At 38.8% G+C, this 26712-nt stretch overlaps 1 protein-coding gene across 3 annotated transcripts in view; it reads left to right on the forward strand.

The window, feature by feature from the left end:
• The window catches only part of ism1.L (isthmin 1, angiogenesis inhibitor L homeolog), a 35294-nt gene extending 12579 nt beyond the window's left edge, over positions 1–22715 (forward strand). Inside the window, exons 2-6 of one of the 3 annotated variants that reach the window (XM_018261732.1) lie at positions 5883–6095; positions 11719–11983; positions 13219–13362; positions 18430–18519; positions 21176–22715. In XM_018261732.1, coding sequence (XP_018117221.1) covers positions 5883–6095; positions 11719–11983; positions 13219–13362; positions 18430–18519; positions 21176–21693 — 1230 coding nt within the window. In that variant the 3' untranslated portion in view covers positions 21694–22715. 3 annotated transcript variants of the gene reach the window in all.
• Positions 22716–26712: the final 3997 nt, after the last annotated feature.

Consider the following 26712-nt stretch of genomic DNA (forward strand, 5'->3'; position numbering starts at 1 on the left):
ATGAAATGGAGCGTGCTGTTGCATACTTTTCCCCATACAATTGAGGTTTTAGAGTTGGACATTTAACGAGTAGATCCATGGACTTAGGACTTTTGGCACTCTGAAATCCTGTGAATGGGATTTCAATTAAATGCCTAATGTCCCAGTGCTCTTAAAGGTAAAATTCTAGGGTTGGAATGTTCTGAACTTCAGGGTTTTAACTGGAGTTCTATCTGCCTTCAACAGAATGGGCTCCTCACAAGACTGAGGATGTAAAAATTATTCTTGTATGCCTAGCACCAATTCACTTTACAATTACTAAATGGAAGGCAAGGCAAGATCTTGAAGAGCAATAAAGAATATTAGTTAGAACTTCCAAGAACGAGTCTGATGTGTAAAACAGACCCCCATGAATTGCTCTAAACAACCTCCTGAAAGGCTCTACTGCCACGTACAGTGTTTCTTTCACATCAAAGATCTGCTTGGGAAAGTTCTCGGTAGGAAATAATTACCTCAATGACAAAATAATTGAAGTATGTAAAAACAAAAGCTTGAAAAGCCAGTGAGTCTAGGCGAAAGGATCGGATGACATGTAGGGACCGTGCAGACCCTGGGTTTCCACCTATTCAGGAGAAAAAAAAAACACCCTTATGTTAATTTGCCTATTAATACTGACCTGAAACATGCAGTTGAGCCCCAAGGCTGTTCCTCAGCCAACAGGATTTTCTAGCTGCAGGATGAATATCCGAATAAACCCAGATTAGATATTGACTAGGGAGACCCCCATAGACTAGTGATCTGGTCAATGGTAAGTCAGCAGCAAAAATCGTCCCATACGTTGAGTAAGCTCAATTTTAAAGTTTGGGATTTCAAAATCTGTAACAGAATATCACTCAGAACATCATGTCGGTTTTCTTGTTTTGAGGAACTATAAAGAACATACACGGGTATCTTTCTGTAATTCGATCTTCATCTTCTACGAAAAAATCATTTATACGTTATATAAACCCAATAGGCTGGTTTTGCTTCCAATAAGGATTAATTATATCTTAGTTGGGATCAAGTACAAGCTACTGTTTTATTATAACGAAAAAGGAATTTTTAAAAAATTAGGATTATTTGGATAAAATGGAGTCTACGGGAGACCGCCTTTCCGTTATTTGGAGCTTTCTGAATAACAAGTTTCTGGATAACGAATCCCATACTTGTTTTTGCAAAATATTTGGCTTCTGCTCTGAAATGAAGAAATGATTATGTAGCCCCAAGACTGTCTTTTGACTGACTAGATTTTTTTTCCCTGTTGCTGCATTTTTCTTTTTTATTTCTATATGTGTTTCCTAGTTTATCATTGCAAATTAATTTGGCATCTACTTCTTGTTCCTTGAATGTGCGGTGCATAAGGGAATCTATCACGGAATAGGAAGGTGGACAGATAGTGTAACTCCAGCAGACAGCGGGTGCAGCCATCTTGGAATGTCTGGGGTACCCCTGTATTTCCCCCATTCTGTGGCTTCTGTATGTTCAAGGTATATATGCCACATCTAGGAACAAAGGTAACGCACACGTCTCTTAAAGCCCAAAGATCCATTTGCTCTTATCACATCGAGCCGTAAGCCTCTTTGCCTCATTCTGCATACTGAAATGCAAACTATTTGTATAGAATAAAGGTAACCTAAACACACAGAAGCAGCCAACTGTAACAAAAACCTACAAGGGGTGTTTCAAAAGCTGACCATGCACCAAGTTAGTTTTTATATATTTGTTAAATAGTAAAGGCTGACTAAAGGCCCATTCTAAACGGTGTCATGTGCCTCTCTTAAACAGGGTGACATTTACCCATAGTGATCAAATACGAGGTCAAACTGCAAAGTAGCCATCTAGCGAGGTGGTGTGCATAAAAATGCCCGCACACAGGCTGACTTATCCATTATCCGTTCGGCCCATGTTAAGGGTGACTAGGTTCTAGACTCGTTCATGTTGATGAGCCAAGAAGTCAAGTAATGGCAGAGAGCAGACGTAGCAAAGGCACATTTCCATTGAGTTAGCTGCAGTCTGTACAGAGAGAGAGAACAAGGTTCTGCACAATTAAGCAGAGAAATTGCTGGTAATGTGAGTGCCGGTAACATCAACACACACACATGTATATATACCTCTTGAGGTAGGCTGATCATCTGAAGAAGCACCTGGAAAATAACATTCTTAAGATTGCCTTTAAACCTTTTTCTGAAGTCCAAGATATTCCGTCTCTACCAGGTCTTCTATCCTTAAACTGGCCATAGACGTGCAGATTTACCTTCATAATGGTCAAACGATTATTCGGTGCCATCTCCCGACCTGCCACTAACCATCCAGATCAAATAACAATCGTACAAAAGTTATGTCCTACAAAAGCTGGTCTCCCACTGATATAGTCAGATCGACAATACATGCAGAGATATTATCTGTAGCCGACAGAAATTTTCTAACCTGATCGATCGTCTGAATGACCGATCGACATGGCACAAAAAATTTTTGTACGATCAAATCTTTGTCTATGGCCAGCTTTAGGCTTTGAAATTGATTTCCACAATGCCTGCTTCTATCTTTACTCTTTGTATTGGGCCCTGAATATTTAATATCCTGAAAGTTTTGTGTCTCTGTGCAGCCACTGTGACAATAATAGTATCCAGCAACACTTATTTGCTAAAAAAAATAAAAAAAGATCTTCACTCTACTCTCTGTTCAAGAAACTGCAAACGTGAGTTGCACAGTGGTTTCCCTGACTATATAGGTTTTGTGTACTTTTCTCTAAAACAGATTGAAATCTCCACAGATGTTGCAGCAATCTTGGACATCAATATGTTTCATTGTTTCACAAGCGATGACTTTGAAGACGTTTACAGATGACTAGGCATGACCCAGCTCTACTCTCTGATCTCGCTCCTGATAATCGCTTCATCATTCAGTATAACTTCAGTCAATCCAGGATGCCAAATACAACTCGCATACACACACACACGTGCAGTTTACAGTAATTCCACCGCTATGTGGGGCAGTGTGTGGCGTGTTCTAAATTTCTGTCCTATTTTGGTTATAGCCTTTGATCATTTACTTCTGTCATCTCTTCTGCATCTTTCTGGAACGCATGTGGTGGCGGAACTCTGCTGGAGCTTCAGTAATGACATATCTAATAGACGTGTGAAAAGAAGGTGCTATTAAGAGCGCAGAGTGATGAAAAACTCACTTGGAACCATTCAACTCTGGACATTTGATTTCTAATGGGTTGAGAAATACCTTCATATAGCAGGCACAAGGCTTACTGATCAGATATTTTTTGCTCTATTTATTTTCCTCTTCTATCCCCCTAAGTGACCATAGTGGATGTCCCAGGAGCCAATGCATCTGTGACTTGTCTCCTATCCAGTTTTTTCTATTCCAGGGGCCTCCATAAGGTGACAACTGCCAGCTCCGCTCTGCTGATTTTACATTTATGAGGCTCACTGTCGTACAGAACAGGTCTAGAATTTATTATCTGGAATCCTATTATCCAGAAAGCTCTGAATTCCATATAAAGTCCTATACAAACTTTTTTATATGGATGGATTTGCCTTTTCTCCTAGAATTAGTCCCTTGTTTGATAATAACTAAGCTTGCAAAAAATTTAAACTGATGGCCAACCAATTTTGGACTGCTCCTCTCAGGGGCCACCTGAGATCTTGACGTCAAGGGCCCACACGCACAACATTTAGATGTCTACCGTGCTGAAAGTAATAGGTCTTGTATATTGATCTATAGTGGAAATAAGAATGGGCTGGTAGAAATTGGGCTTGGCTGGTGCCCACTGTGTGTTCCTCCGGTACTCTGATATGCTGGTCCCACCCTGGAAATAAGTCCTACTGTGTTTTTTACTATTTAAGTGTTCCTTAGTAGCCTTAAGGCACAGTACTCCCACGTTCTGAAACCACCATCCCTTTCGCTTATGAAACATATATAATGATACCAACAAGTTAATTTATGGAAATATATGTAGCCTGTTGGTAATGAGGCTGTTACTGTCAAATTTAGACTGTTTATTTACAAAATAAACATGTGAACCGGCATGGGATCTTTGTCATAGCTTTTGACAGAAGCTGACGGCACAGAGGAAACAATTATACATGCTTAGTGGGAAAATAGCGTGCGCCGGATTCTGTTCAGCTTCTCCACTTCCCCAGGCAAGCCTATTCCCAATATCTGCACAACTCTTTTTAAGCTGTTAACAACCATACCATCCTTGGGGATATCAAATTTTTCATGTTTTTCAAACGGGGTGGTGGTGGGGAATCGTATTTCTCCCGGACTTGGGTCAGTGGTTCATACTCTTGTTATTGTTCGACTTGTTCGGGGGCTTTAGTGTGTGTAGATTGCTGCGGCTTTCGCCTACATAATTTGAACATCATACTTCCAGCCCTTTGCAAAGTTAAACAAATGAGGAAAGCATTTGCAGCTTGGCTCCGTGTACAAGTCTCCAGTGTCTAGGTTTTAGCATTTACACTCGGAGAATGCATCTGATTAAAAACATCCAATGTTTCAAGTATAAAACTCAGGATCATTAATGTGATGGTTTGTTGTGTTAGTAGAGACCTTTCAAGTCTACTTGCACTTAAGCTAGGGCCACATGATCACAGAATCATTACCCTGCTTGGGTTCAGGCAGACGTGGCGGATTTCGCCTTGAAAAGCAAAATCTCTAGTTTCGGCACCGAAATCCACTCTGTCTGCCTGCACCAAAGCATTGTAATGATTCCAGGTGCAGGCAGCTCAGCAGAAGAAGGGCAGCGGATTCTTGGTCTGCGTTTCTACTCAGGCCAAAATTTATATAGGGTGGCCCTAGCCTTACACTTTATTGGGAAAATGGCCTTAGGTTTTTATCTTAAAACCAGCAGACTGTTATTGTGTATTGTAGCATCAGAAAATTAATGTGTTTGTAAAACTTTTCCACATAACTAATTCTAGATAAACGATCAACAGTAGAGCTGGTTGTGTTGCACTACAGATGACGCTAGCTGTATCTAACATGGCCAAGCTATATTGCAGCCATGATGTGTGTGTATAACTTGGTACATGCACTGGTTGGATTAGAATTAAATAGGGGTGTACTGGTTAGATTATGGTGGCCATACACATTACAATTACGATTTTTCCTGCAACCCATTATTTTTCACTTCAAGTCTTAGCTGAAAAGTCAGATTCGCAGGTAGAAAAAATAGAATTCTATCTCTGTCTGATGAATCCGCAGTAACTGTTTTGCCGATGTTTGGGAGCCTTCAAAGGCACCTGATAAAAAAAAATAAAAAAAATTCCACCTTGACGATCGACGAGATAACAGATATCCAGGTCTTTTGGTATGATATTGGTCAATTTCATATGAAAAAAAGTATGTGTGTGGCCATCTTTAGAATAAAAAGGGGAATGCTAACATTCTGGCCACTCATCTCCCCCGTGTAGCCATAGACTGCTGGGAATTTAAATTATGATAATTAGAATGTTGAACACTCTGAACTATAGGGTGGGGACCCCACATGCAGCAATAATCACAGAGTACGGTTAAAAGTTGGATGACCATTTTGCACTACCTGTATGACCAACTTACAGAAAAAGTCCTCATGTCAAAAGGAATGCCTGGAACTTCTAGTAGTTACTTCCAATCTTAAACCATGGGAATCCAGTTGTTGATGGGAAATGTAGATTTTCTTCGGATCCACTGTATACTTCATACAGAATATTCATTTCTGGTTATCTGCATCGTTTAGTGTAGTGGGAACGCAGCACCCCTTAATGGTTTCATGATTTATTAGTCCTCATTTCTTGTAGTTGTGTTAATGTGTTCGACTCCAATTTCAGGCTTTTACACTTTCCTAATTTAATTTCCTTGTAACTCCGCAGAATGAACCCTCTTCTGATAGCTTTTCATTCAACCCGTCGGACAGGCAAGAGTATCTGGACGAGGCTACGCGGAGGGCTTTCCCTAAACATCGCCTCATGACAAGTGGCCATACATCACTGCAACGAGATGGGACGGGATCCTTTCTTCTGGATCTTCCCAATTTTCCTGACCTCTCCAAAGTTGATATTAATGGCCAAAATCCTAATATTCAGGTATATATATATTTTTTTAAAAAGCTATATAAAGAGCGAACTCTAACCAAAATATAAACATCCTTCTCTAGTGGCTTTCAATGTTCCAGTTCTCTAAAAAAGTATGTCCAGCACAAGCCATATTCATTGAACATATGTTGAACAAGGGGGGATACAGCATCCTCAAAAGCTACAGTCTTTCACTGCTAAATGGACTAAATTCAAGTGTGCCATGTTGGAGGACACGTTGAAGGTTCCATAGGTAATGTAGGGCCTTTGCACGTGATGTCTATGATAGTGAGAGGTTTTACGGATTGTTCATGATACAAACTTGCTAAATTGCCTTTATTGTAAATAACCAATTAAGCAATGGATCTTATACTTTATTGTGTATTGCTTTGATACATATGACACTTATTTTGGGAGCTGCTGAACATATGAGGGAGCTGTGCCTTACCATGAATTCTCTGGAATTTACAAGCAAATGCCAATTGTCTGGGATTCTTAGCGTCGTGTGTGGTTCCTGAGCAGTTGGTCCATTCCTTGTTCTGCCCACACAACTATCATGTCTCACTCTTACTGTACATCATTATGTCAATGACTTCCACCATTTTACCACCTCTGCCTATAAGCAAGCCAACTCCTTGCCTGTTTCCTCTGTATGATTAAGTCCATTCTCGCACATACTCCTAGTATTAATCTTCTTTGCTGGGGGGGGGGGGGGACCGGTCTCATAACAATGATTCCTTACCAGGAGATTTTCCGGGAATGGACCAGTCATGTTTCTGAAACATCTACTTAAGATTCTTTAAAGAGATCAAGAATTGCCAAATGCCTAATGTAAGCATTCTGACAATAAATAAGACATAGCTATGTGACCTAGAGTATTGTGTATAATTCTGGAATGTGCATCCCATGGACGTCTCCCAGATAGGAAGGCAGAGGAGTAGTGATAAAGCTTTTTGCCCTCCCTTAATGTGTCCTCATTCCAGGAATCCCACCCCCCAGACATAGAGCCCCCTTTATACACACAGACTACTTGTTTACTTTTATTTGGCCTGGAAGACCTTGGTGGAAGACCAATTATCACAGCTCTTTTGCGTCGTCTTACAGCACATAGCTCATCTTTTTGCCCTCAAAGGAGTGACTGTAAGGGGGAACTACGTAATTTATTTGTATTCGCAAAAGGCAAGCTTGGCAGTTCCTCTTATTTCTTATCTGATTATTGGTTGTCAAAATGACCAGCTGACAGGTTTGTGTAAATGCTGAGGGTGGAACAGCTGCTGTGGAGTTATTGAAGAACCCACCAAGAAACAGTGAGTCAGCTTAATGGGCTCCTGTAGTAACACCTAATGTACTGCCCACATTACTAAATAAATCCACTGGTGGTCCCTGTACTATCAGATTTTTTTTTTATAGGACATTGTGAGGGGGGGTAGTAAATAATTTTTGTTTTTGTTTTATTTATTTATTTATTTTTTTTTTTGGGCCCCACAAGAGACAACAACTTCTCTAGCAGTAGAAAAGACAGAGCTAGGATATTGGAATTTATCCCTATGTATTAGAACTACATTCATGCCTACTAGTCGTATTCTTGTCAGTTTTACAGGGAATTGAATAAGTCTTAAACAAACTATAAAATGCATAGTTCTGCATTTGCATTGGAAGGAGCTTTCAATCGTCCGTAAAGTTCCCCTAATAATATTTATTTAGCATTGCAGTAGCTAGGTGTAATGCAGAATATCATAAAACCTCTTTAGTACCATGAGTTTATTAATTAAATGATCTATGGCAGTGCTGCCCAAATGGCGGCCCGTGGGCCACATCGGTCTTACTGCTTACCTTGTTTAAAGGAAAACTATACCCCCAAAATGAACACTTAAGCAACAGTTCATATCATATTAAGTGGCATATTACAGAATCTTACCAAACTGGAATATATATTTAAGTAAATATTGTCCTTTTACATCTCTTGCCTTGAGCCACCATTTTGTGATGGTCTGTGTGCTGCCTCAGAGATCACCTGACCAGAAATACTACAACTCTAACTGTAACAGGAAGAAGTGTAGAAGCAAGACACAACTCTCTGTTAATTGGCTTATGTGACCTAACATGGATGGTTTGTTGGTATGTTTGTGAGTACAGTGAATCCTACGATCCCAGGGGGCGGCCCTTATTTTTTTAAAATGGCAATTTTCTATTTATGATTACCCAATGGCACATACTACAAGAAAAGTATATTATTATGAAAATGGTTTATTTACATGAAGCAGGATTTTACATATGACCTGTTTTATGCAATATCTTTTTATAGAGACCTACATTGTTTGGGGGTATAGTTTTCCTTTAAGCTTTAAAGTGTATCAGTACTGAGATTAACTGGCCGCCACATTGTTGACACCTCAAATTCAGACCGTAAAGCTCTGTATTAACACATATAATGCCACTGCAAACCATGTACTGTTCACACCTCAGACCCAGACTGAAAGTGCCCACATTGTTCACCTGTTCTCACCTCTAACAAACTTCTGGAGGGACACAGCTTTGCCATAAAGTGAGTGTGGTTAAAAAGAGGGAGTGGCAAGCACTGGCTTCCATTATCAGCCCTCCACCACGTAGGCTGGAAAAATTCTGGCCCTCAGTAGCACAGAAGTTGGACAGCGCTGATTAAGGTTGCCATCTGTCCTGTTTTGCCCCCGACAGCCCGGTATTTTGAAGGGCTGCTTGGGTCAAAACTTTCTGCCCGGTTTTCCAAATAAGGAAAGGATTCCTTTGATTGGCACGGAGATGGACTGATGGCTGCATCATAGCCCCGCCCCCACATCATGGCCACTCCCGTCTGTCATGGAACCGCCCCCTGATGTCACGGCCCACCCCCTGCCCGGTCTCCACTGTTTGGAAAGGTGGCAATCTGGAATTATCTGGAATGCTTGGGACCTGGGGTTTTCCAAATAAGGGACCTGGATCGCTATACCTTAAGTCTGCTAAATATCATTTAAACATTAAATAAACCCAATAGGATTGTTTTGCCACCAATATCGATTCATGCAACTTGCTTATCAAGTACAAGCTACTGTTTTATTATGACATAGAAATTGTGTTTAAAAATTAGAAATATTTCATTAAAATGGCCTTCCTGTAATCGGACACTTTCTGGATAAGGGATCAAATGGCGGTAGATACTCTTATCAACAATATTTAAAATCTGCGCTGTTTTACTAGAATAAGTATTGTTACCCTGTTTGTTTACATAGCTGCAGAATTGGCCAGCATGGATAGTTAGAGCCCTAAACATGAGGAGGTTGGGAGCCAAGAAATGTTTGCAGCAGGACTAAATGCTAGAGCTCCTAAAACAGATGTTAATAATTTCACTGTCTTGTTTTGAATGCAATTTCCTATCTTTTAAGTAATGCAAATGGTTACTTTGGTAATGCCTTTCATTTCTCTAATTGGGCCAATTTATAGAACTTGAAGAATAAAGGGGGGTTGGCTACGGAATCTGCATAGTGCACATTTTCAGAATTTGCTCAGATCTTCGTGATTTGCCCTTCTTTTGAGATAAACTTGTGTATAAAAATACAAATTGATTATCAGCAGGGGAGGGTTTTAATAAAAAAAAATATAGGAACGGGAATGCTAAATGTATCTATTGGCCTCCTGGATATATCAAGCAATTATATGTATCCTCCAGACGTTAAAATATACTGGTTTGGTGTTTTGGCCAAAACGCTTCCCAATGGAATGCTGAGGAACACACATGTTTAATGGCATAGCTGTAATTTAGCTGCAGCTTTGATAAATCGGCCTTAAAGCCTACCCAATATTTAAAAGAAACTATTGTTATTGATGCTAATAACATTTAATTACTATATTAATATAGTTGTGGTTATTCGAGACAATGCACCCCCTAGTGGAAATGAAATGATATTTTAAAAATTGCTCACTGTTCGTGACTCTCTATGACTCTCTCTCTCTCTCTCGCATTGTGCAAGTATGGGACCTGTTATCCAGAATGCTCAGGACCTGGGGTTTTCCTGATAATGGATGGTCACTAATGTCAGGCTGTAGTTGTATGGCTCTATATCAGTTGGGTCGATTGCACCAATGAAATCCAGTGCAAAAGGGGCAACAAATGATTTTTCCAAACCTTGTTCTGGCTTCTGATTTGGCATAAAAATGACCACAGAAATCTCTTGCCATGGAAGGGCACTATGAACTTGGAAATTCTACTCCTCATACAGTATCATAAATTGGGCTACATAAAATCTTTTTTTTGCACAGTTTATATTCTATGCCTTCAGCTAAGCCTTATATAGCCTTTATCTCTATGTTGTTGAGGTCCTGGCCATTCAGAAGGGATATCCAGAAATGTTTTTATAGATACTGTAGATTGATGTATCATAAGTACCTCTTATTGCAATAATGATTTTTATTGCAGTTTGAGTTTTTTTTTCCACTATTGAATAATAGTTTTAAAATGGAAAATTTTGAGATTTATTTAGGGGGAAAAAGCTTGAATGTTAACATTTGGCATTTGAAAGCTGCCAAGTGCATGTAGAAGTCAATGGTAGTTGTCCTAGACAAAATGATATATATATAATTTTGTTTTGTCTTTTTCAGTTTGAGTTTATAGATTTCTTTTTAAGAGTTGGTAGACCCTTTGAAAATGATGAATAGAACATGAATTTGTTTTGTTTGGATCTCCATATAAATAAAACACTTTGGAGTTTGAGAAGTTTTCTAGTTTATTAGCATTTCAAAAACAACTCTAAAATTCACAAATTCCAATTTTGATAAATATGCCTTCCTGGGCCCAGCATAAACGCTTTCAGTCATTTCTATACAGCAGGGGTTCCCTTTCAGATGGACCCTCATTTGCCACTTTTTAAATATGGCTATTTCCATCATTTGGATCTCCGTACTTTGTCTTCTAAAAAATGATTTAAACATTAATTAAACCCAATAAGATCTTTTTGCCTCCAATAAGAATTATCTTAGTTTGGGATCAGGTACAAGGTGCTGTTGTTTTAGTACAGAGGAAAGGGAAATCATTTTCAAACATTCTAATTGTTTGCTTATAATGGAGTCTAAAGTAGACAGCCTTCCCATAATTCAGAGCTTTCTAGATAACTGGTTTCCGGACAAAAGATTTCATACCTAGTTTGTGTTTACTCCCTTTCCTCCCCACAGCAGGGAGACTCGTTTTGGTCGCCGACCCCACTGCGAATGCTCTAAAACAGCAATTGTGAATATTTTTACATTTTTGTAACTGTAGCATTTTCAAAATTATTCATCAGGAAAATTCTTACATTGGAATTCATTTTTTTTTTATTTTCAATATTCACATTTTATTTCCTTAATATGCAACGTTCAATTTAAAAAAATCAAAAAAAATCAACAATCAATTAAAAAATGTATTGAATCGGGCCTCCCTGGTTAAGAACTCCTGATATACATCAAACACAAATATCTACAACATTCCATTCATTTGCTAGAGTTGAGCATGAGGGAGCCCCTAAATTAAATAATGTGAATTGTAATTTTGTATTTTCTTTTCCCCACCTCGCTATTAAAAGTATGTGTGTAGACGGCTACCCGTAACCCTAGAAATAAGAATCTCGTATTTCATTTGGAAATATTTCAGGTCACTATTGAAGTGGTTGATGGACCTGACTCGGAGCCGGAAAATGAAATGCAAAAGGAGAACATGCCCAGCTGGCCGGTTCCATCACCTGACTGGAGAAGCTGGTGGCAGAGGTCAGCAACTTTGCCCCGTATGAATTACGGGGACCAGGATTACAAATACGACAGCACTACTGAGGACAGCAACTTCTTAAACCCTCTGGGAGGAAGGAATAGACAAGTGCCCAGCCACCGAACATTTGATACAAAGGAACAGCCTGAGTATGGTAAGCTCACATGACTCGGGGGTATTTATATTTTTAAAGGAATGAGCTAAGGGGCTAGTAGCAGCGAGTGTCCATATGATTCAGCCGCTTGACTCGAGACGCTATAGAGTGTCGCCACTGGCTGTTTCTTATAGAGCCCTGGTGCAAGGGCCAAAGCATGGTAATGCAAAGAAAGTACAACTTAAATGGATACTGTCAGGGGAAAACATGTTTCTTTCAAAACGCATAAGTATCTAGTGCTGCTCCAGCAGAATTCTGCACTGAAATCCGTTTCTCAAAAGAGCAAATATAATTTTTTTTAATTTAATTTTGTAATCTGACATGGGGCTAGATATATTGTCAGTTTCCCAGCTGCCCCCAGTCATGTGTTCTGATAAACTTCAGTCACTCTTTACTGCAAATTGGAGTGAAATCACCCCCAGCAGCCTAACAAAAGAACAATGGGAAGGTAACCAGAAAACAGCTCCCTAACACAAGATATCAGATGCCTGGTAGATCTAAGAACAGCACTCAATAATAAAATCCAGGTCCCACTGCGACACATTCAGTTACATTTAGTAGGAGAAACAACAGCCTGCCAGAAAGCAGTTCTATCCTAAAGTGCTGGCTCTTCCTGAAAGCACATGACCAGGGGATTGGGATTCATTTTTTTATAATTTCTCAACTATTTGCCTTTTTATTCTGACTCTTTCCAGCTTTCAAATGAGGGTCACCGACCCCATCTAAACAACAAAAGCTCTATAAGGCGATTTATGTGTTGTTATTGCTACTTTATTACCCATTTTTCTGTTCAGGCCTCTCTTAATCATAATCCAGTTTCTTATTCAAATGAATGCATTGTTCTAGGGTAATTTGGACCCTAGCATTCAGATTGCTGAAATTGAAAACTGGAAAGCTGAAAACTAATTGCAAACTATCTCATAAAATTACTCTATACATGATATTAAAATTTAATCTAAAGGTAGCAGCCCCTTTTTTCAAAGCCGAGAAAGGTTCAGGATACACCACAGATAAACTCTGTAGTATACAATGGGATTCTTCAGAACTTTTCTGTTATCTACTGTGTATCCTGTGCTTGAATGGCTGCCCCCATGGCTACACAGCAGCTTGTTTATATAAACTATTGTAGAGTTTGTGACGTTTTGCCAGTGTAGCACAACAGTTAGTTTCTTAGGTGCCCCCAGCCATGTACATTGGATTCCTGCTAATGTGATTTATTCATGTTTTTCTCATAGACTATGTAGATGGTGAGGGAGATTGGAGCAGTTGGTCAGTGTGCAGTGTCACCTGTGGTAGCGGTAACCAAAAGCGCACCCGAACCTGTGGCTATGCCTGTACAGCGACAGAGTCAAGAACTTGTGATATGCCAAACTGTCCGGGTAAGAACTTCTTAAAGTAATGACTACATATTTATTAGGGACTTGTTTCATGGCATTCCTATGAAAGCGCCATTGTATTTTATGGTAGTCTGTCTTGTAATTCTGGCTGACATTGTGGGGCATTCAAGAAAGCCTGGGATAGTTGCTCTATAGTGATGTGCAGGCCGACCCAAAGCCCACAGGACCCGTGGGTCGGGCTGGCTTGGATTGACTGCCGCACAAAGTTTGTAGGCCGCAGCGGGTGCAGGCTGAACTTTAACCTGCGTCCACCCCGCGCTCCTAGTGCCCAACTTCCACCAGACGCGCTCCTTTTTAAATACTCTTGTGTCATACCCACTGCATTGTTCATTCAAAAAGCTATTGGTGTTTTCTCTGGGTTGTTCTGCATGGCAGAGGAAGCTGCAAGGTTCAACTTGCGACATTCAACTTACTGATACAGGTATGGGATCTGTTATCCGGAAACCAGTTATCCAGAAAGCTCCAAATTATGTCTCCCATAGACTCCATCTTATCAAAATAATTAAATTTTTGTACAAAAAATAATTTCCTTTTTCTCTGTAATAATAAAAATGTAACTTGTACTTGATCTAAACTAAGATAAAATGAATCCTTATTGGAAACAAAACCAGCCTATTGGGTTTATTTAATTCATTTTTTCAGTAAGGTATGGTGGGCCAAATTACGGAAAGATCCATTATGAGAAAAACCCCAGTCCTGAGCATTCTGGATAACCGGTCCTATACCTGTGTGTATATATAAAATAGTGTGTGTGCTGGTCAAAAAATTCAATGCATAAATAACAAAAAACTGAACTATAAGGACTTTATAGGTGAAAACATTTCAACGTTTCAACGCCATCACACAGGCCATCTTCAGGAAAGTTTCCAGAAGACGGTCAGAGTGATGGAGCCGAAACGTTGAAATAAAATACAATATTTATTTTTGACCTATAAAGTCCTTGGAGTGTGTTTTTTTTTTTTTTGAGATATATATATATATATATATATATATATATATATATATATATATATATATATATATATATATATATATATATATATATATATATATAAATTTTCTTGTATTCATCAGTAACAGCACTCACGCTATATTCTCTTTGTATGTTTGGTGCAGGTCCCAGTGAGGTTTTCTGGTCTTCCCTCGTTATTTAGTATGGACAGCACCGACGATTGTATGCAAAAAGGTTATTATAGTGAAAAAAGCATATGCATCACCATACGTGTACACATTGTTCACATGGCTTGAGAAAAAGCCTAAATCGGCTCGAAACGTCGATACAAAATGTGTACACGTATGGTGATGTATATGCTTTTTTTCACTATAATATAACCTTTTTGCATACAATCGTGAGTGCTGTCCATTCTTGTATAGTCTGTCTGTCTGTCTGTCTGTCTGTCTGTCTGTCTGTCTGTCTGTCTGTCTGTCTGTCTGTCTGTCTGTCTGTCTGTCTGTCTGTCTGTCTGTCTGTCTGTCTGTCTGTCTGTCTGTCTGTCTGTCTGTCTGTCTGTCTGTCTGTCTATCTTTACCAATTGGGATAAAGTATATTGGTTTAGTGAGAGATTTCTGGAAGCCTAGAGCTGTCACTTAGCTCATTTGCTGCGTTTTCCTTTTCTTGCTGGGGTTTCACACTGTTGACAGTAACAATCCAAAGCAAAAAGCCCATAACACTAACAAAATAAGAATATTCAGTAATATGAAAGAAAAAGGAAAAACATTGAATGGAGTTCCTATTTAGGGCCATGTCACATCAGGCATTTTCTCCTCCAGTGTATCTATGCTGGGGGAAAAACCACATCTGTTTCCTTCTTCCCCTTACATTGGTGTGTGTTGATCGCATCAGCCGATTGATTTTGTCTATATCTACTTCGCTTCTAAAACTCCTAATATCAGCCTCCTCGTTTCTATGGGAAGATTAGCTCTTGCCCCGCCCTTGCCATTCTAGAACCTCCCACACTCCAAAAAAGTGTACCAGTTAACCGGATTTTGGTTGGATAATAATGCTTTACAAAACCTAGTTGGTAACTTGTACAAGGTGACTAGACACGTCATGGTTTAGTTAAAGAGCTCCAGGAAGATACCTGTTTGTGTTTTTAAAGATGCTTGGTAATAAAGACTTTTTTTTATTCAAATACTACCCGTGGTTGTTAAGGCTCCCATCTATCTATCATCAACTTGTACAAGTTTATTTGCTGGCACCAACCAGCCTTATCTATTATTTTCCAGAATGCAGTAGATATTGTTTCGATCTCATTGCTTTTAGCAACTACTTTTGCATAATTTAGCACCTATGTCCATAACTTAGCCCCAGAGAGCGATGTGACGATCCACACAGGTGGGCGAATAGTAAACAAGTGCATATGAGTGCGGCTCTTCTCTCTTCAGCATCTGCCAGTGCCTCGTTGGGATTGCATGATAATCTGTCAAAATTGTCTTTCCAATAAATTTTCAGATGGTTGGGCAGTATGATACAAATTTGCTAAATTTCCCAACCAAATATGGCATCCTCAGAGGTGGCAATAGATTTAGTGTTTAGTAGAATTAAGTTAAAAGCCACTGGACATGTGGAAACCCATTTATCAAAGGACAAATTTTGAATTCATGTAAAAAAAAAAAATTTTAATTCGAATATACTCACAATTCGACGGGAGATAATTTAACACAAAATTTGAATGTCTTAATATTTGATTAGATGGTCCCGACCTTAAAATTTGAATAGTATGAATCAAGCTTTTTTTTCCCGGGAAAGGCTCAGGAAGGCTATTAACATCTCCAAATGGCTATACGGACCTCTGCTATTGACTTGTACATGGCAGAGGTTTTAGGTGGCGAATATTCAAATTAGGACAGTTTCCATGGTCGAGTTGTGATAAATCTCACATTTGAATTAGATTAGGGGGAGTAAAATTCAAATGTGTAAATTTTTAAACTCCTAAACTTTGAATTCTAATTCATTATTCGACCCTTGCTAAATCTTCCCCTTAGAGTTTTTCTTGACGGTTCCCTCGGATGAGTGTTGAAACATTTTCAAGAAAAACGTACTGAAATCCGAATTCATCTCATTTTTAGAATAAAACCTCAACCAAATTCCCATACCTCATTTTACCTTATTTATTATTAAAAAAAGCTTGATGTAATTGGATAAAATCAAGTGAAAACCCGAATCGTAAGATTTTTTTTCTGGCTTTTTCCTGAAAAGCCGAGTTTATTAGATTTTTGCCCGAAAAGCCCAAAATGGTCAGATTTTCAGGCTAATTCCAGTGCAGACCACAGAAACTTCAAAATATTGACTTAAAAACAACCTCAGTGTGTCTAAGATGGCAGATTTTTGGATTCGGGCTTTTTGCTGCACTGGACTTTAATAAATCTCGAAAAATTTGAGTTGGAAAAAAAAAAAATACCTTGTAAAATTTGAGTTTTGACCCAAAAAGCCAGAACAAAGTTTAGCAAATAACACCCTAAATGTCCAGTTGCCTTTGACTCAATTCTACTAGACACTGTATATCATGACCTGGATAAATAGTTGGTGACAACTGAGACTTTTCACAAATTGTCCCATACTTCATATGTCTGATCTCCAGTGTATTTATATAAATCTGGCAATGCAGAGGAAGATAGAAAAATATATTTTAATTAGGGATGCACCGAATCCAGGATTCGGCTGTTTTCAGCAGTAGTCGGATTCGGCCCTATCCTTCTGCCCTGCCGAACCGAATAATCGCAAATTAGGGGCAGGGAGGGAAATTGCGTGACTTTTTGTCACAAAACAAGAAAATAAAACGTTTGCCCTTCCTACCCATAATTTGCATATGCAAATTAGGATTTGGTTTATTATTCGGCCGAATCTTTCGAGAAGGATTCAGAGTTTGGCCGAATCCAAAATAGTGGATTCGGTGCATCCCTAATTTTAATATTCCCTAATAGGTGTTGGCCGCTACAGAACTTAGGTGCTTGTTCAGACCAACCCTACCCTATATATAATGTTGATTTTAGTTACCATCAAGTACACCATTTTGTCCTGTTAAATAAAAATAATATAAAATAAAAATAATTAAATGAAGACTTCTTAGGGCTATTTAGGATGTATCTGTGCTGTATTTTGGAGCTTTATGGAAGACTGGTCTCTAGATAATAGATCCCACAAGCAGCACCTATAAATGTATATGTTACCTAGACCTTATCAAGCCCTCAAGCCTGTTTGAGAGGGGTTTTAACTTGGAAAGCATAAGGCACTTAAAATACATTGTACTATTTTTTTTTATTTCTTACCCCTTAATCCGTTTTAAATTTATTTTGGCACTTTTGGGTGTTTGACTAGAAATAGTGTAGCATTTCATAGCCAATGAGGTGTTGGTAATTACATTTCTGTGTGGTCTCTATACTTTCACAAAGCTGCCATTTCCAGCACAATTCATTTACAGTAAGTATAAATTTTATGGTTCACAGGAAATCTGTTTAAGATTTTTATTTTTTTCAAATTTTTTTTTTTTTTTAAATTCTAATACACCCGTTGCTGTCTTTGGCGAATTATTGCACATGTAGCGGTGATGGCTGGGTACAGTTATGTAAAGCCATATATTAGAGCAATTAAATGTGTAATCTTTGTTCTGGTGCCGTCTTTCCTTAAACACTGGAGTAAATTCAATTAAAACGGGACAAAGCTTAGTAATTAATGCAGCAAGTGCCAGTCTTCTGGTTTTGTGGTTGAGACAATGCCATATCCTCCAAGAACAGTGTGCAAATAAGATTTGGTCCAGTCCCCCAACTCCAACAACAATAATATAGAAAAGAATAAAACAATGAAATGGGTTTATAAAAAGAACATTACGTGATGATTCCATTTAACACAACTGCCACATAACCAAGTCTCTCGGTTACCACCTGCTTTGATCTGCCCGCCACTTTCAAGTGGCACCTGCAGATCGTTGTGCAAATTGGTTTTGCATGTAACTTTCAATCTGTGTTGCCTCCTGTTCCAAATATCTTTATCAAAGGCTGTCGTATCTGCCATTTATTAGCGTGCTTCCTCCCCCCACACCCTCTCCGCAGGAATCGAAGACACATTCCGAACAGCAGCCACTGAAGTCAGCCTTCTGGCAGGGAATGAGGATTTCAATGCTACAAAGCTGTTTGGTGTTGGTGAGTGTCATTTACATAATTTGGATTATTGAGTTCAGCTCTGTAAATGTGCTCCAGATTCCTATAGAATTTTAAATGAACATTACGGATAAAGAGGCCATTGTGTGAAAGGCTTTTTTATAAGTACAAGTATAATCTGAAATATATTCCTGCTGGTGTAGAACAGAAGAGGGGTCATCTACAAAGAACATGGCGTGGTCATGACTGTCACACAGTTACACACTCCGTTTGCCTACTATTTGTTGATTAAAGGGATACTGCCATGGGAAAACATGTATTTATTTATTTTTTCCCCAAAAGCATCAGTTAATAGTGCTGCTCTGAACTGTAATCTATTTCTCTAAAGAGCAAATAGATTTTTTAATTTTGAAATCTGACATGGAGCTAGACATATTACCAGTTTTCCAGCTGCCCCAAGTCATGTGACTTGTGCTCTGATAAACTTCTGTCACTATTTACTGCTGTTTGAGTGATATCACCCCCCCCCCCCAGCAATCTATCAACATAACAATGGGAAGGTAACCAGATAGATAACGGCTGCCTAGTAGATCTAAGATCAGCACTCCATAGTAAAATCCAGGTCCCACTGAGACACATTCAGTTTCATTGAGTAGGAGAAACCACAGCCTGCCAGAAAGCAGTTCCATCCTAAAGTGCTGGCTCTTTCTGAAAGCACATGACCAGGCAAAATGACCTGAGATGGCGCCTACACACCAATATTATTTATATATATATATATATATATATATATATATATATATATATATATATATATATATATATATATATATATATATATATATATATATATATATATATAAAATACACTTGCTGGTTCTGGAATGAAATTTTATATTGTAATGTGAATTATTTGTAGTGTAAACAGTGTAATTTAGAAATAAAAACTACACCATAAAAATCATGACCGAATCCCTTTAAGGTTGTGGTTGACCTGGCCATTAGATAGTATGGGGGGCAGATATAGAGAGTATCCTTCCCCACCACAACACATTTTTTGTGCCACCTTGCCCTGTAGTTGGCCTGAGAAAAAAAAGCTATGTTGGTGCCATGTCTGGCCACGTCAGGCTTTCAGTTTGATCGTTGACCAGGAGCATGCATTATGAAGACCAGAATGTGATCCGCTCCAGTGCAATAAACTCCAGGAACTCTGCACACCAGATGTGATGTAGCCAGGCATAGCAGCTGTCAGCCCCATATTCTGCTCTGCTTTCTTAGGCCAGGTAGAAAGCAAGGGGTCAGCTTGTGGGAGAGCATTTAATGCAGTTGGAGAGGAGGAAGGGGCACTTTCCATAGATGTGCTGTGGGGAAGCAGGATTTGTTCTACTTTAAACATTAGAAGAAATAATGTACATGTATGGGACCTGTGATCCATAATGCTTGGGACCTAGGGTTTTCCAGATAATTGATCTTTCCATAATTTGGATCTTTGTACCTTGAGTCTGCTAGAAAATCATGTAAACATTAAATAAACCCAACAGGCTGGTTTCTTCCAGTAAGGATTACTTATATCTTAGTTTGGAACAAGTACAAGGTACTTTTATTATTACAGAGAAAAAGGAAATCATTTTTAATTTTTTCTGTAATGCTGAGCTTTCTGGATAATGAATCCCATACCTGTGCAGGAAATGCATGTGCACCAATTCTGGTACCACCTTGCAGATTTTACTAATCTTTGGAATATCTGGTCATTTGGCCTGTACTGTTAAGGTGGTCATAGATTTCCAGGAAAGATCATTCGTTTCAATGATCGTCCGATATACAGATGGAAACAATAGAATTTTACCTGTATCTGACGATTGAGCACTAACAATGGCCGATGTTCAAAGTTGCCCAATCAAAAATTGCCAGCCCGATCGACAAGCCGAACGATATCCAAGTCTTTCTGATCGGCTCATCTCCCACCGTACACGCATTAAATATCATACGAAAATTCGTACAATGTTATCGGTGCATCTATGGCATTCAAGATTGGCGCTACTTGAAAATGCTGCCTCATTGTCTCAGGTTGGCCAGAGTTTCTGTTTTTCTTGTTATCATATCAAAGTTGAGTAGTTCATCAGGCATATACAAGGGGCCTGCCTAAAGCTGGCCATAGACGCAAAGATCTGATCGTACGAATCGAGGATTCGTACGATATTCGGACCGTGTGTGTGGAGAGTCCCCAAATTTTTCGTCCGGTGGAGATCGGTCGTTTGGTCGATCGGACAGGTTAGAAAATTTCTGTCGGCTGCCGATAATATCTCTGCGTGTATTGCCGATCGTACGATTTTCAGTGGGAGACTGTCACTAGCTTTGGTTGGACATAGATATCGTACGATTGCTGTCAGGGGCAGAACATTGCTGATCTGTTCTTTAACTAATCTGACTGGTAAGACTTTGATCTGAATGGTTAGTGGCGGGTCGGGAGATGGCAAAGTCCGATCGTACAATGATTCGTACGATCGGTTCTTTGCATCTATGGCCAGCTTTAGAACCAATGCCTAAATTGGGTGGCCTGAAAGTCCAGCTGAAAAACATTAACAGACTTGTTACTAGCAGTTTTAGTATTTCAGTTAGTTGAGGCAATGCAAGCTGTGCTTGGGTCTTTTCTTACACCAGTCCTACTTGATAACCTGTTTTTTGGTGTTTATTTTAGATACTGACAGCTGTGAGCGATGGATGAACTGCAAAAGTGAATTCCTCAAAAAGTATATGCACAAAGTGGCTAATGACCTTCCCAGCTGCCCTTGCTCCTACCCAACTGAAGTGGCTTATAGCACCGCTGAAATATACGATCGGATCAAACGCAAAGACTTTCGATGGAAAGATGCTAGTGGTCCAAAGGAGAAGCTAGAGATATACAAACCAACAGCAAGATACTGCATACGTTCCATGCTCTCTCTGGAGAGTACCACTCTAGCTGCCCAGCACTGCTGCTTCGATGACAGCATGCAACTAATTACAAGGGGAAAGGGAGCAGGCACCCCAAATTTGATCAGTGTAGAGTTTTCAGCAGAACTTCATTATAAAGTGGATATTTTACCTTGGATTATGTGCAAAGGGGACTGGAGTCGATACAATGAAGTTCGACCACCAAATAATGGGCAAAAATGTACTGAAAACCCTTCAGAAGATGATTATTTGAAACAGTTTCAGGAAGCCAGAGAATTCTAGAGTTGGGCCAATAGGGACTGATAAAATCTGTCGAATTAGATGCTTGTGGCAACGTCTGCTGGTAATGGGTTAATGACGTCGGTTGAATACTGCTCGCTGTGTATTTGCAGTAGAAGTGACCTTAAATGACATGTCACTGCTGGGTTCTCTACAGTTTCTTGCAACAAACTCCGTGTTCATACCTTTTATGTATCAATACAAACGATATGCATTATTAAGTGTATGTCACCTATAGAAACCATAAATGACATGCGTTCAAGCAAAGCACCTCATATCTATATCAAGGTTGCCCCATTGTGAACCCAGGAAAGATCCTCCATGGGCTCCGTAAAACTCCCTGTCTTCATTACAATCCAATCAGCCAATACATTTCTATAAATAATTGGCCAACTGCATAAAAAGTGTGATATTAACAGCTCTGGCTCTTGGGAGACCCTATGTTCGGTAGTTCTGGTCTTACTGAAGCAAATTGGAAAGATTTAAGGCTTAACCCCACCATATGGATTTGGCGTTTTGTTACGTGGTGTTTGAAAAGGACTATGTCAACGGGAAACTCAGGATTTCAGGGTAGCTCTTGGCTTGTGACTTTTTCAGGGACTATTCAATATTGAGAAATGTGGCACTTTCTTTAAAAGGAGATACAGACATAGGTTTGTCTTCTTGTTTTACATGGATATAGTACATATGGCTCACATTATTTTATTTTTGTAGGCATGAACCAAACTCAAGTTTAAAAAAAAAAAAAAAAAGAAGCTATTATCGGGTTCATCTTTTATTGCTGTTTACAAATACTGCAATATTTTTGTAAAGTATTTATTAAGTTGTAGTTCTATATCATGCGCTGGGCATGGAACTGTTTTATTGTGTTTTTAAAAGCATTTTTTTTGTTTCTATTGGAATATGGTCAGAAATGTGGGATATTGCCAACCGATCTGAAGCTGAAAGTGTTTTACCTAGAGGTCTGGAGATGGTAAATATAAATAAAACATCAGAACAATAGCTGCTTCATATACATATATTTATATCTTTGTGGTGTCCTTTATTTCATGCGCTTTTCCCAGGCAAGTTATCAACTTATAGAAGGAGAAAGAAAAAGAACTGACCCTTAAAGTTGCACTTTTTACTAATGAAATTAAAAAACAGAAAATCCAGTAAAAAACATTAAAATGAGGGAAGGAACAAGGAGATGCAAAGACTTAAGGGTATGGGGTAGGTAAATTATGTCTGTGAGCATTGGAATGGATCTCGGACGCGCCTAGGTCCCCATAGGCTAACATTGGTGCTCTGTCGGTTTTAGGTGGCGAAGTACTGTAGGTAGTCGAAATTTTTTTTTTGTTTTTTTTTTTAAAGAGACTATCGAATGGTCAAATAATCGAACGATTTTTAGTTCGAATCGTTCGATTAGAAGGTCGAAGTAGCCAATCCGATGGTCGAAGTAGCCAAAAAAAACCTTCGAAATTCAAAGTATTTTTCATTCTAATCCTTCACTCGAGCTAAGTAAATGTGCCCCTAGGAGTCAGATGGAGTGCTGATTCATGTGGCTTTTGCTATTGGAGGAAGGCTCTCAGCAATTGGCTACACTGCTAAGTATACCAGTGAAGTTGGCATCTGTTATGTCCATGGTCCGTGCTAGTTCTAGGCCAATATTGGACATAAGTGCTTTCTTGACCAAATCTCTTACCGGTAAGTTTTTCTTCTAACACTGTAGGACATTGCAACATAGATTTTCAGTCTCTAGTCTAGCACTGGCCTCAAGGATTTTAATGCAGGGAATTAGAAAAAAAAAAAACTTCAAATTGCAAAAATGAACTTATTGCATAAACGTATTTTTCAGATTATATATATTTATAGATTGTGCACAGGAAAGCTGGGAAGTTTTATTAAAAGGAGATTTGCCCAGGGCCCAACACTTAAACATTTAGGGGTTCGAATGTTAAAGGTTTTTTTTATACCTCGAATTGACTCACAACTCCAATGTTTTCTTATTTATGAGAAAACGCAACTGGAAAAAATTATTTTGCGAGTTCGAGTTGCAAAACCTGAAAACTCAAATTAATTGAGTTTTCCGTGAATTTGTTTGAATTATTCAAGTTTTCAGCATAACACTCCAAAAAAAATAAAATAAAAAAAAACCTCTTAACATCACGCAGGCTGTTAACATCTTCAGATGGTTAAAGGGACCTCTTCCACTGACTCCTAAATGACCTGAACAGGTTTTAGATGGTGTAGTTTCGGATTCAAGCTATTTCCATGGTCGGAGTATTATAAATCCCGGAGGATTTTTTGATTTTTTTTTTTTTAATATGAAAATGTGAGTTTTGACCAAAAAATAACCTTGAACACTCGTTTTTTTTCATGGAAAACACAACTCAAACCTTAATAAATAACCCCCTTAATCTACTATAACTTTTGAGATATGCATCCCTCAGAAATTGCAGGCCTCTCATTTTAAATAAGGAAAAGCTTTTTAAATAATTTTACTTTTTTTTTTTTTAACTTCTCATTGAACACGTGTTCCTAAGGGTTTACCCTAATAAAATTCTGGTAACTTTAGAGGATGCCTATTTTTTTTCCTATAGAGGTTGGTTGTGAGTTTCTGCTTCCTTGTTTTCCAGCAATCAGACCAAAATGAGACCATCTTCCCTGATAATTATTCTCCCTGGTATGGGAGAATAAGTTTTATCATTATAGGCTGTGAATCCTATCCAATTGACCGACCAGGCGTGGCAAGTTCCCTCATCATTTAATCAATAATTAAGTAGGTAATGGGTCTAGAATTGACTCCCAAGTGTGGAATTTGGAAGCTGGAGATGTGTACTCCCAATATGAGACCCAAGGTCTGTCAATGTAAATAAAGCAGGTTGCTGTGAGAAAACAAAACAATCCCATCAAAGAGATAGAAACATTAGAGTAACCAAAATAACAATTTAGCCCTAAAAAGAAGGAATGCATTTGTAAGCTCAACAATACCAATAGGTCTGGACCACCCCTGAAGCCAACTATATTGGATGATTGCAGTATTTTTTTTTTCCATTGTGAAGAAAAACCACGTTGCAACTTCCAGCTAAGTAAAAACACTCTGTAGGAAGTATGTGTATCATTGTCAAACTCTACAATCAAGAGTAGACCTCATGAAAGTAAATATAGAGGTCTTACCACAAAGTGTAAACTTCAATAATAGGAAGATCAGATTAGAGTTTGCCAGAAAATATCACAATGTACCAGAATGATGGAAAAAGAAGATTATGGAGAAGGTAAGAAAGAGCTTGTGATCCACACCACATGAAATCTAAAACATTGTGGAGGTGGTGTTACAGCATGGGCGCATATGGCTGCCAATGGAACTAGGTCACTAGTGTGCAATGATAGGACTGGAGCAGCAGGATGAATTCTGAAATGTATAGGCCTATACTATCTGCTCAGTCTGTAAAATGCTTTAAAACAAATTGTAAGGCACTTCACATATAGATAGACCCAAAACATACCATGACACCAACCTAAAGGTGGCCATACATTATAAGATGCGCTCGTTTGGCAAGGTTGACAAATGAGAGGATCTTAACCTAATATGCCCACCAAAGGCAGGGCAATATCGTTTTAACCCATTAGTTTGGCCCTAGTGCCAAACGATCGGAATACAATGAAGGAAATGGGTACTGACAGAACAAGGACCACCTCAACTTGCCAATGCGTTCCTTGATCTCCAAAAAAAAATCAAACCTGCCTGATCGCTATCTGCTGGAAAGCTTCCGAATCTGTCTAAAGGACCAATATCAGCAGCTTTAATCTGCCCGTGTATGGCCACCTTTAGAGTGGATTGGGTTCTGTGCTACCATTTAATTTCCATACAAGAGTACAATCTGTCATTGACTGTTTATCTGTCTAGACCTCTGGGTGACATCAGGATTTGTTGCCCCTTCCTGATAAAAATAAAGAGTTGATATTAAAATATCCATTTCTAATTCTTCAATATAATGAGAGGATTTTTTTTTTGTCTCTGATTGCAGGGGAAAATTCGGATCATGTCTTTTCTTTCACTGCTGCTCAACAATGAATATATCTGCCACTAAAGTTCCAAGAAAACCCCATCTGTTAGATCTATCCCTACCTGTATAATAGAATGAGAAGGTTGCAGCACTGGCTGTTCCTCACCCTCGTCAGATCCACTTCTGTAAGTTGACTCTCCAGATAGGGTGTTTGCTCTAGTGGTGCTCTACCATCAAACAAACTTCATCAACGAAGGAAAAAAGCAGCATCTTCCAAAAGTCTTCCAATTTATTTAATCTTCCAAAAACATAGTCCTAGCTGTAACTTTTGTCTGTCTGGGTCACAGGGAACCTATTGATACAGAGATGGATTTGCTTCTGTATAAATTACAGAAATGGCAATCTCTGCCATCAGGAGGCAGGTATTTCTAAAATAATATTACTTTTCTATGCTTGAGAAAACTAACATTCATATTATTTATTTTGGCAAACTTTCTGTTTTAAATTAAAAAAATTATTGATTTCAAGCTTCAAGTTGCTCGGCCAGTCATTCTCATTTCCATTTATATAAGTCACACCGACATAAGAGAATATGGAGAATGAAAACAGAGCTGTTACACAACCAATGTACCTTGTCCAACAGACCCGACTTTGAAGGACACAACGCATGTATGTACTGAAACCAGTAATCCGAGTCAAACTATCCCAGTGATCTCTACAAATCTTCAGTGCATTTGGCCAATCTCCAGCAAAGTCCTCTGGGACGAGACTCGGCAATCTCTTCAGTGGAAGCTGAAGAATCCTACACAAACATTTTAAGGATTTAAATTGTGGACCTGCTACACATTCTAAAACTGCGTGGCTTATATTGATACCTCTTACAGGATTAGCTTTCTTTTGTAGAGGTCTAGTTGAAGAGAAGGGAGTTGAAAGTGGATTGTTCCAGGAGATTACCTTTAAATGCTCCACTCGTAACACACGGCAGGTAGCTAAATTCTTAGTTAAACTCTTGGATTATGTGGGTTTGGGATTG

Source organism: Xenopus laevis, chromosome 5L (assembly GCF_017654675.1).
Source record: "Xenopus laevis strain J_2021 chromosome 5L, Xenopus_laevis_v10.1, whole genome shotgun sequence".
Classification (NCBI taxonomy): Eukaryota; Metazoa; Chordata; class Amphibia; order Anura; family Pipidae; genus Xenopus; species Xenopus laevis.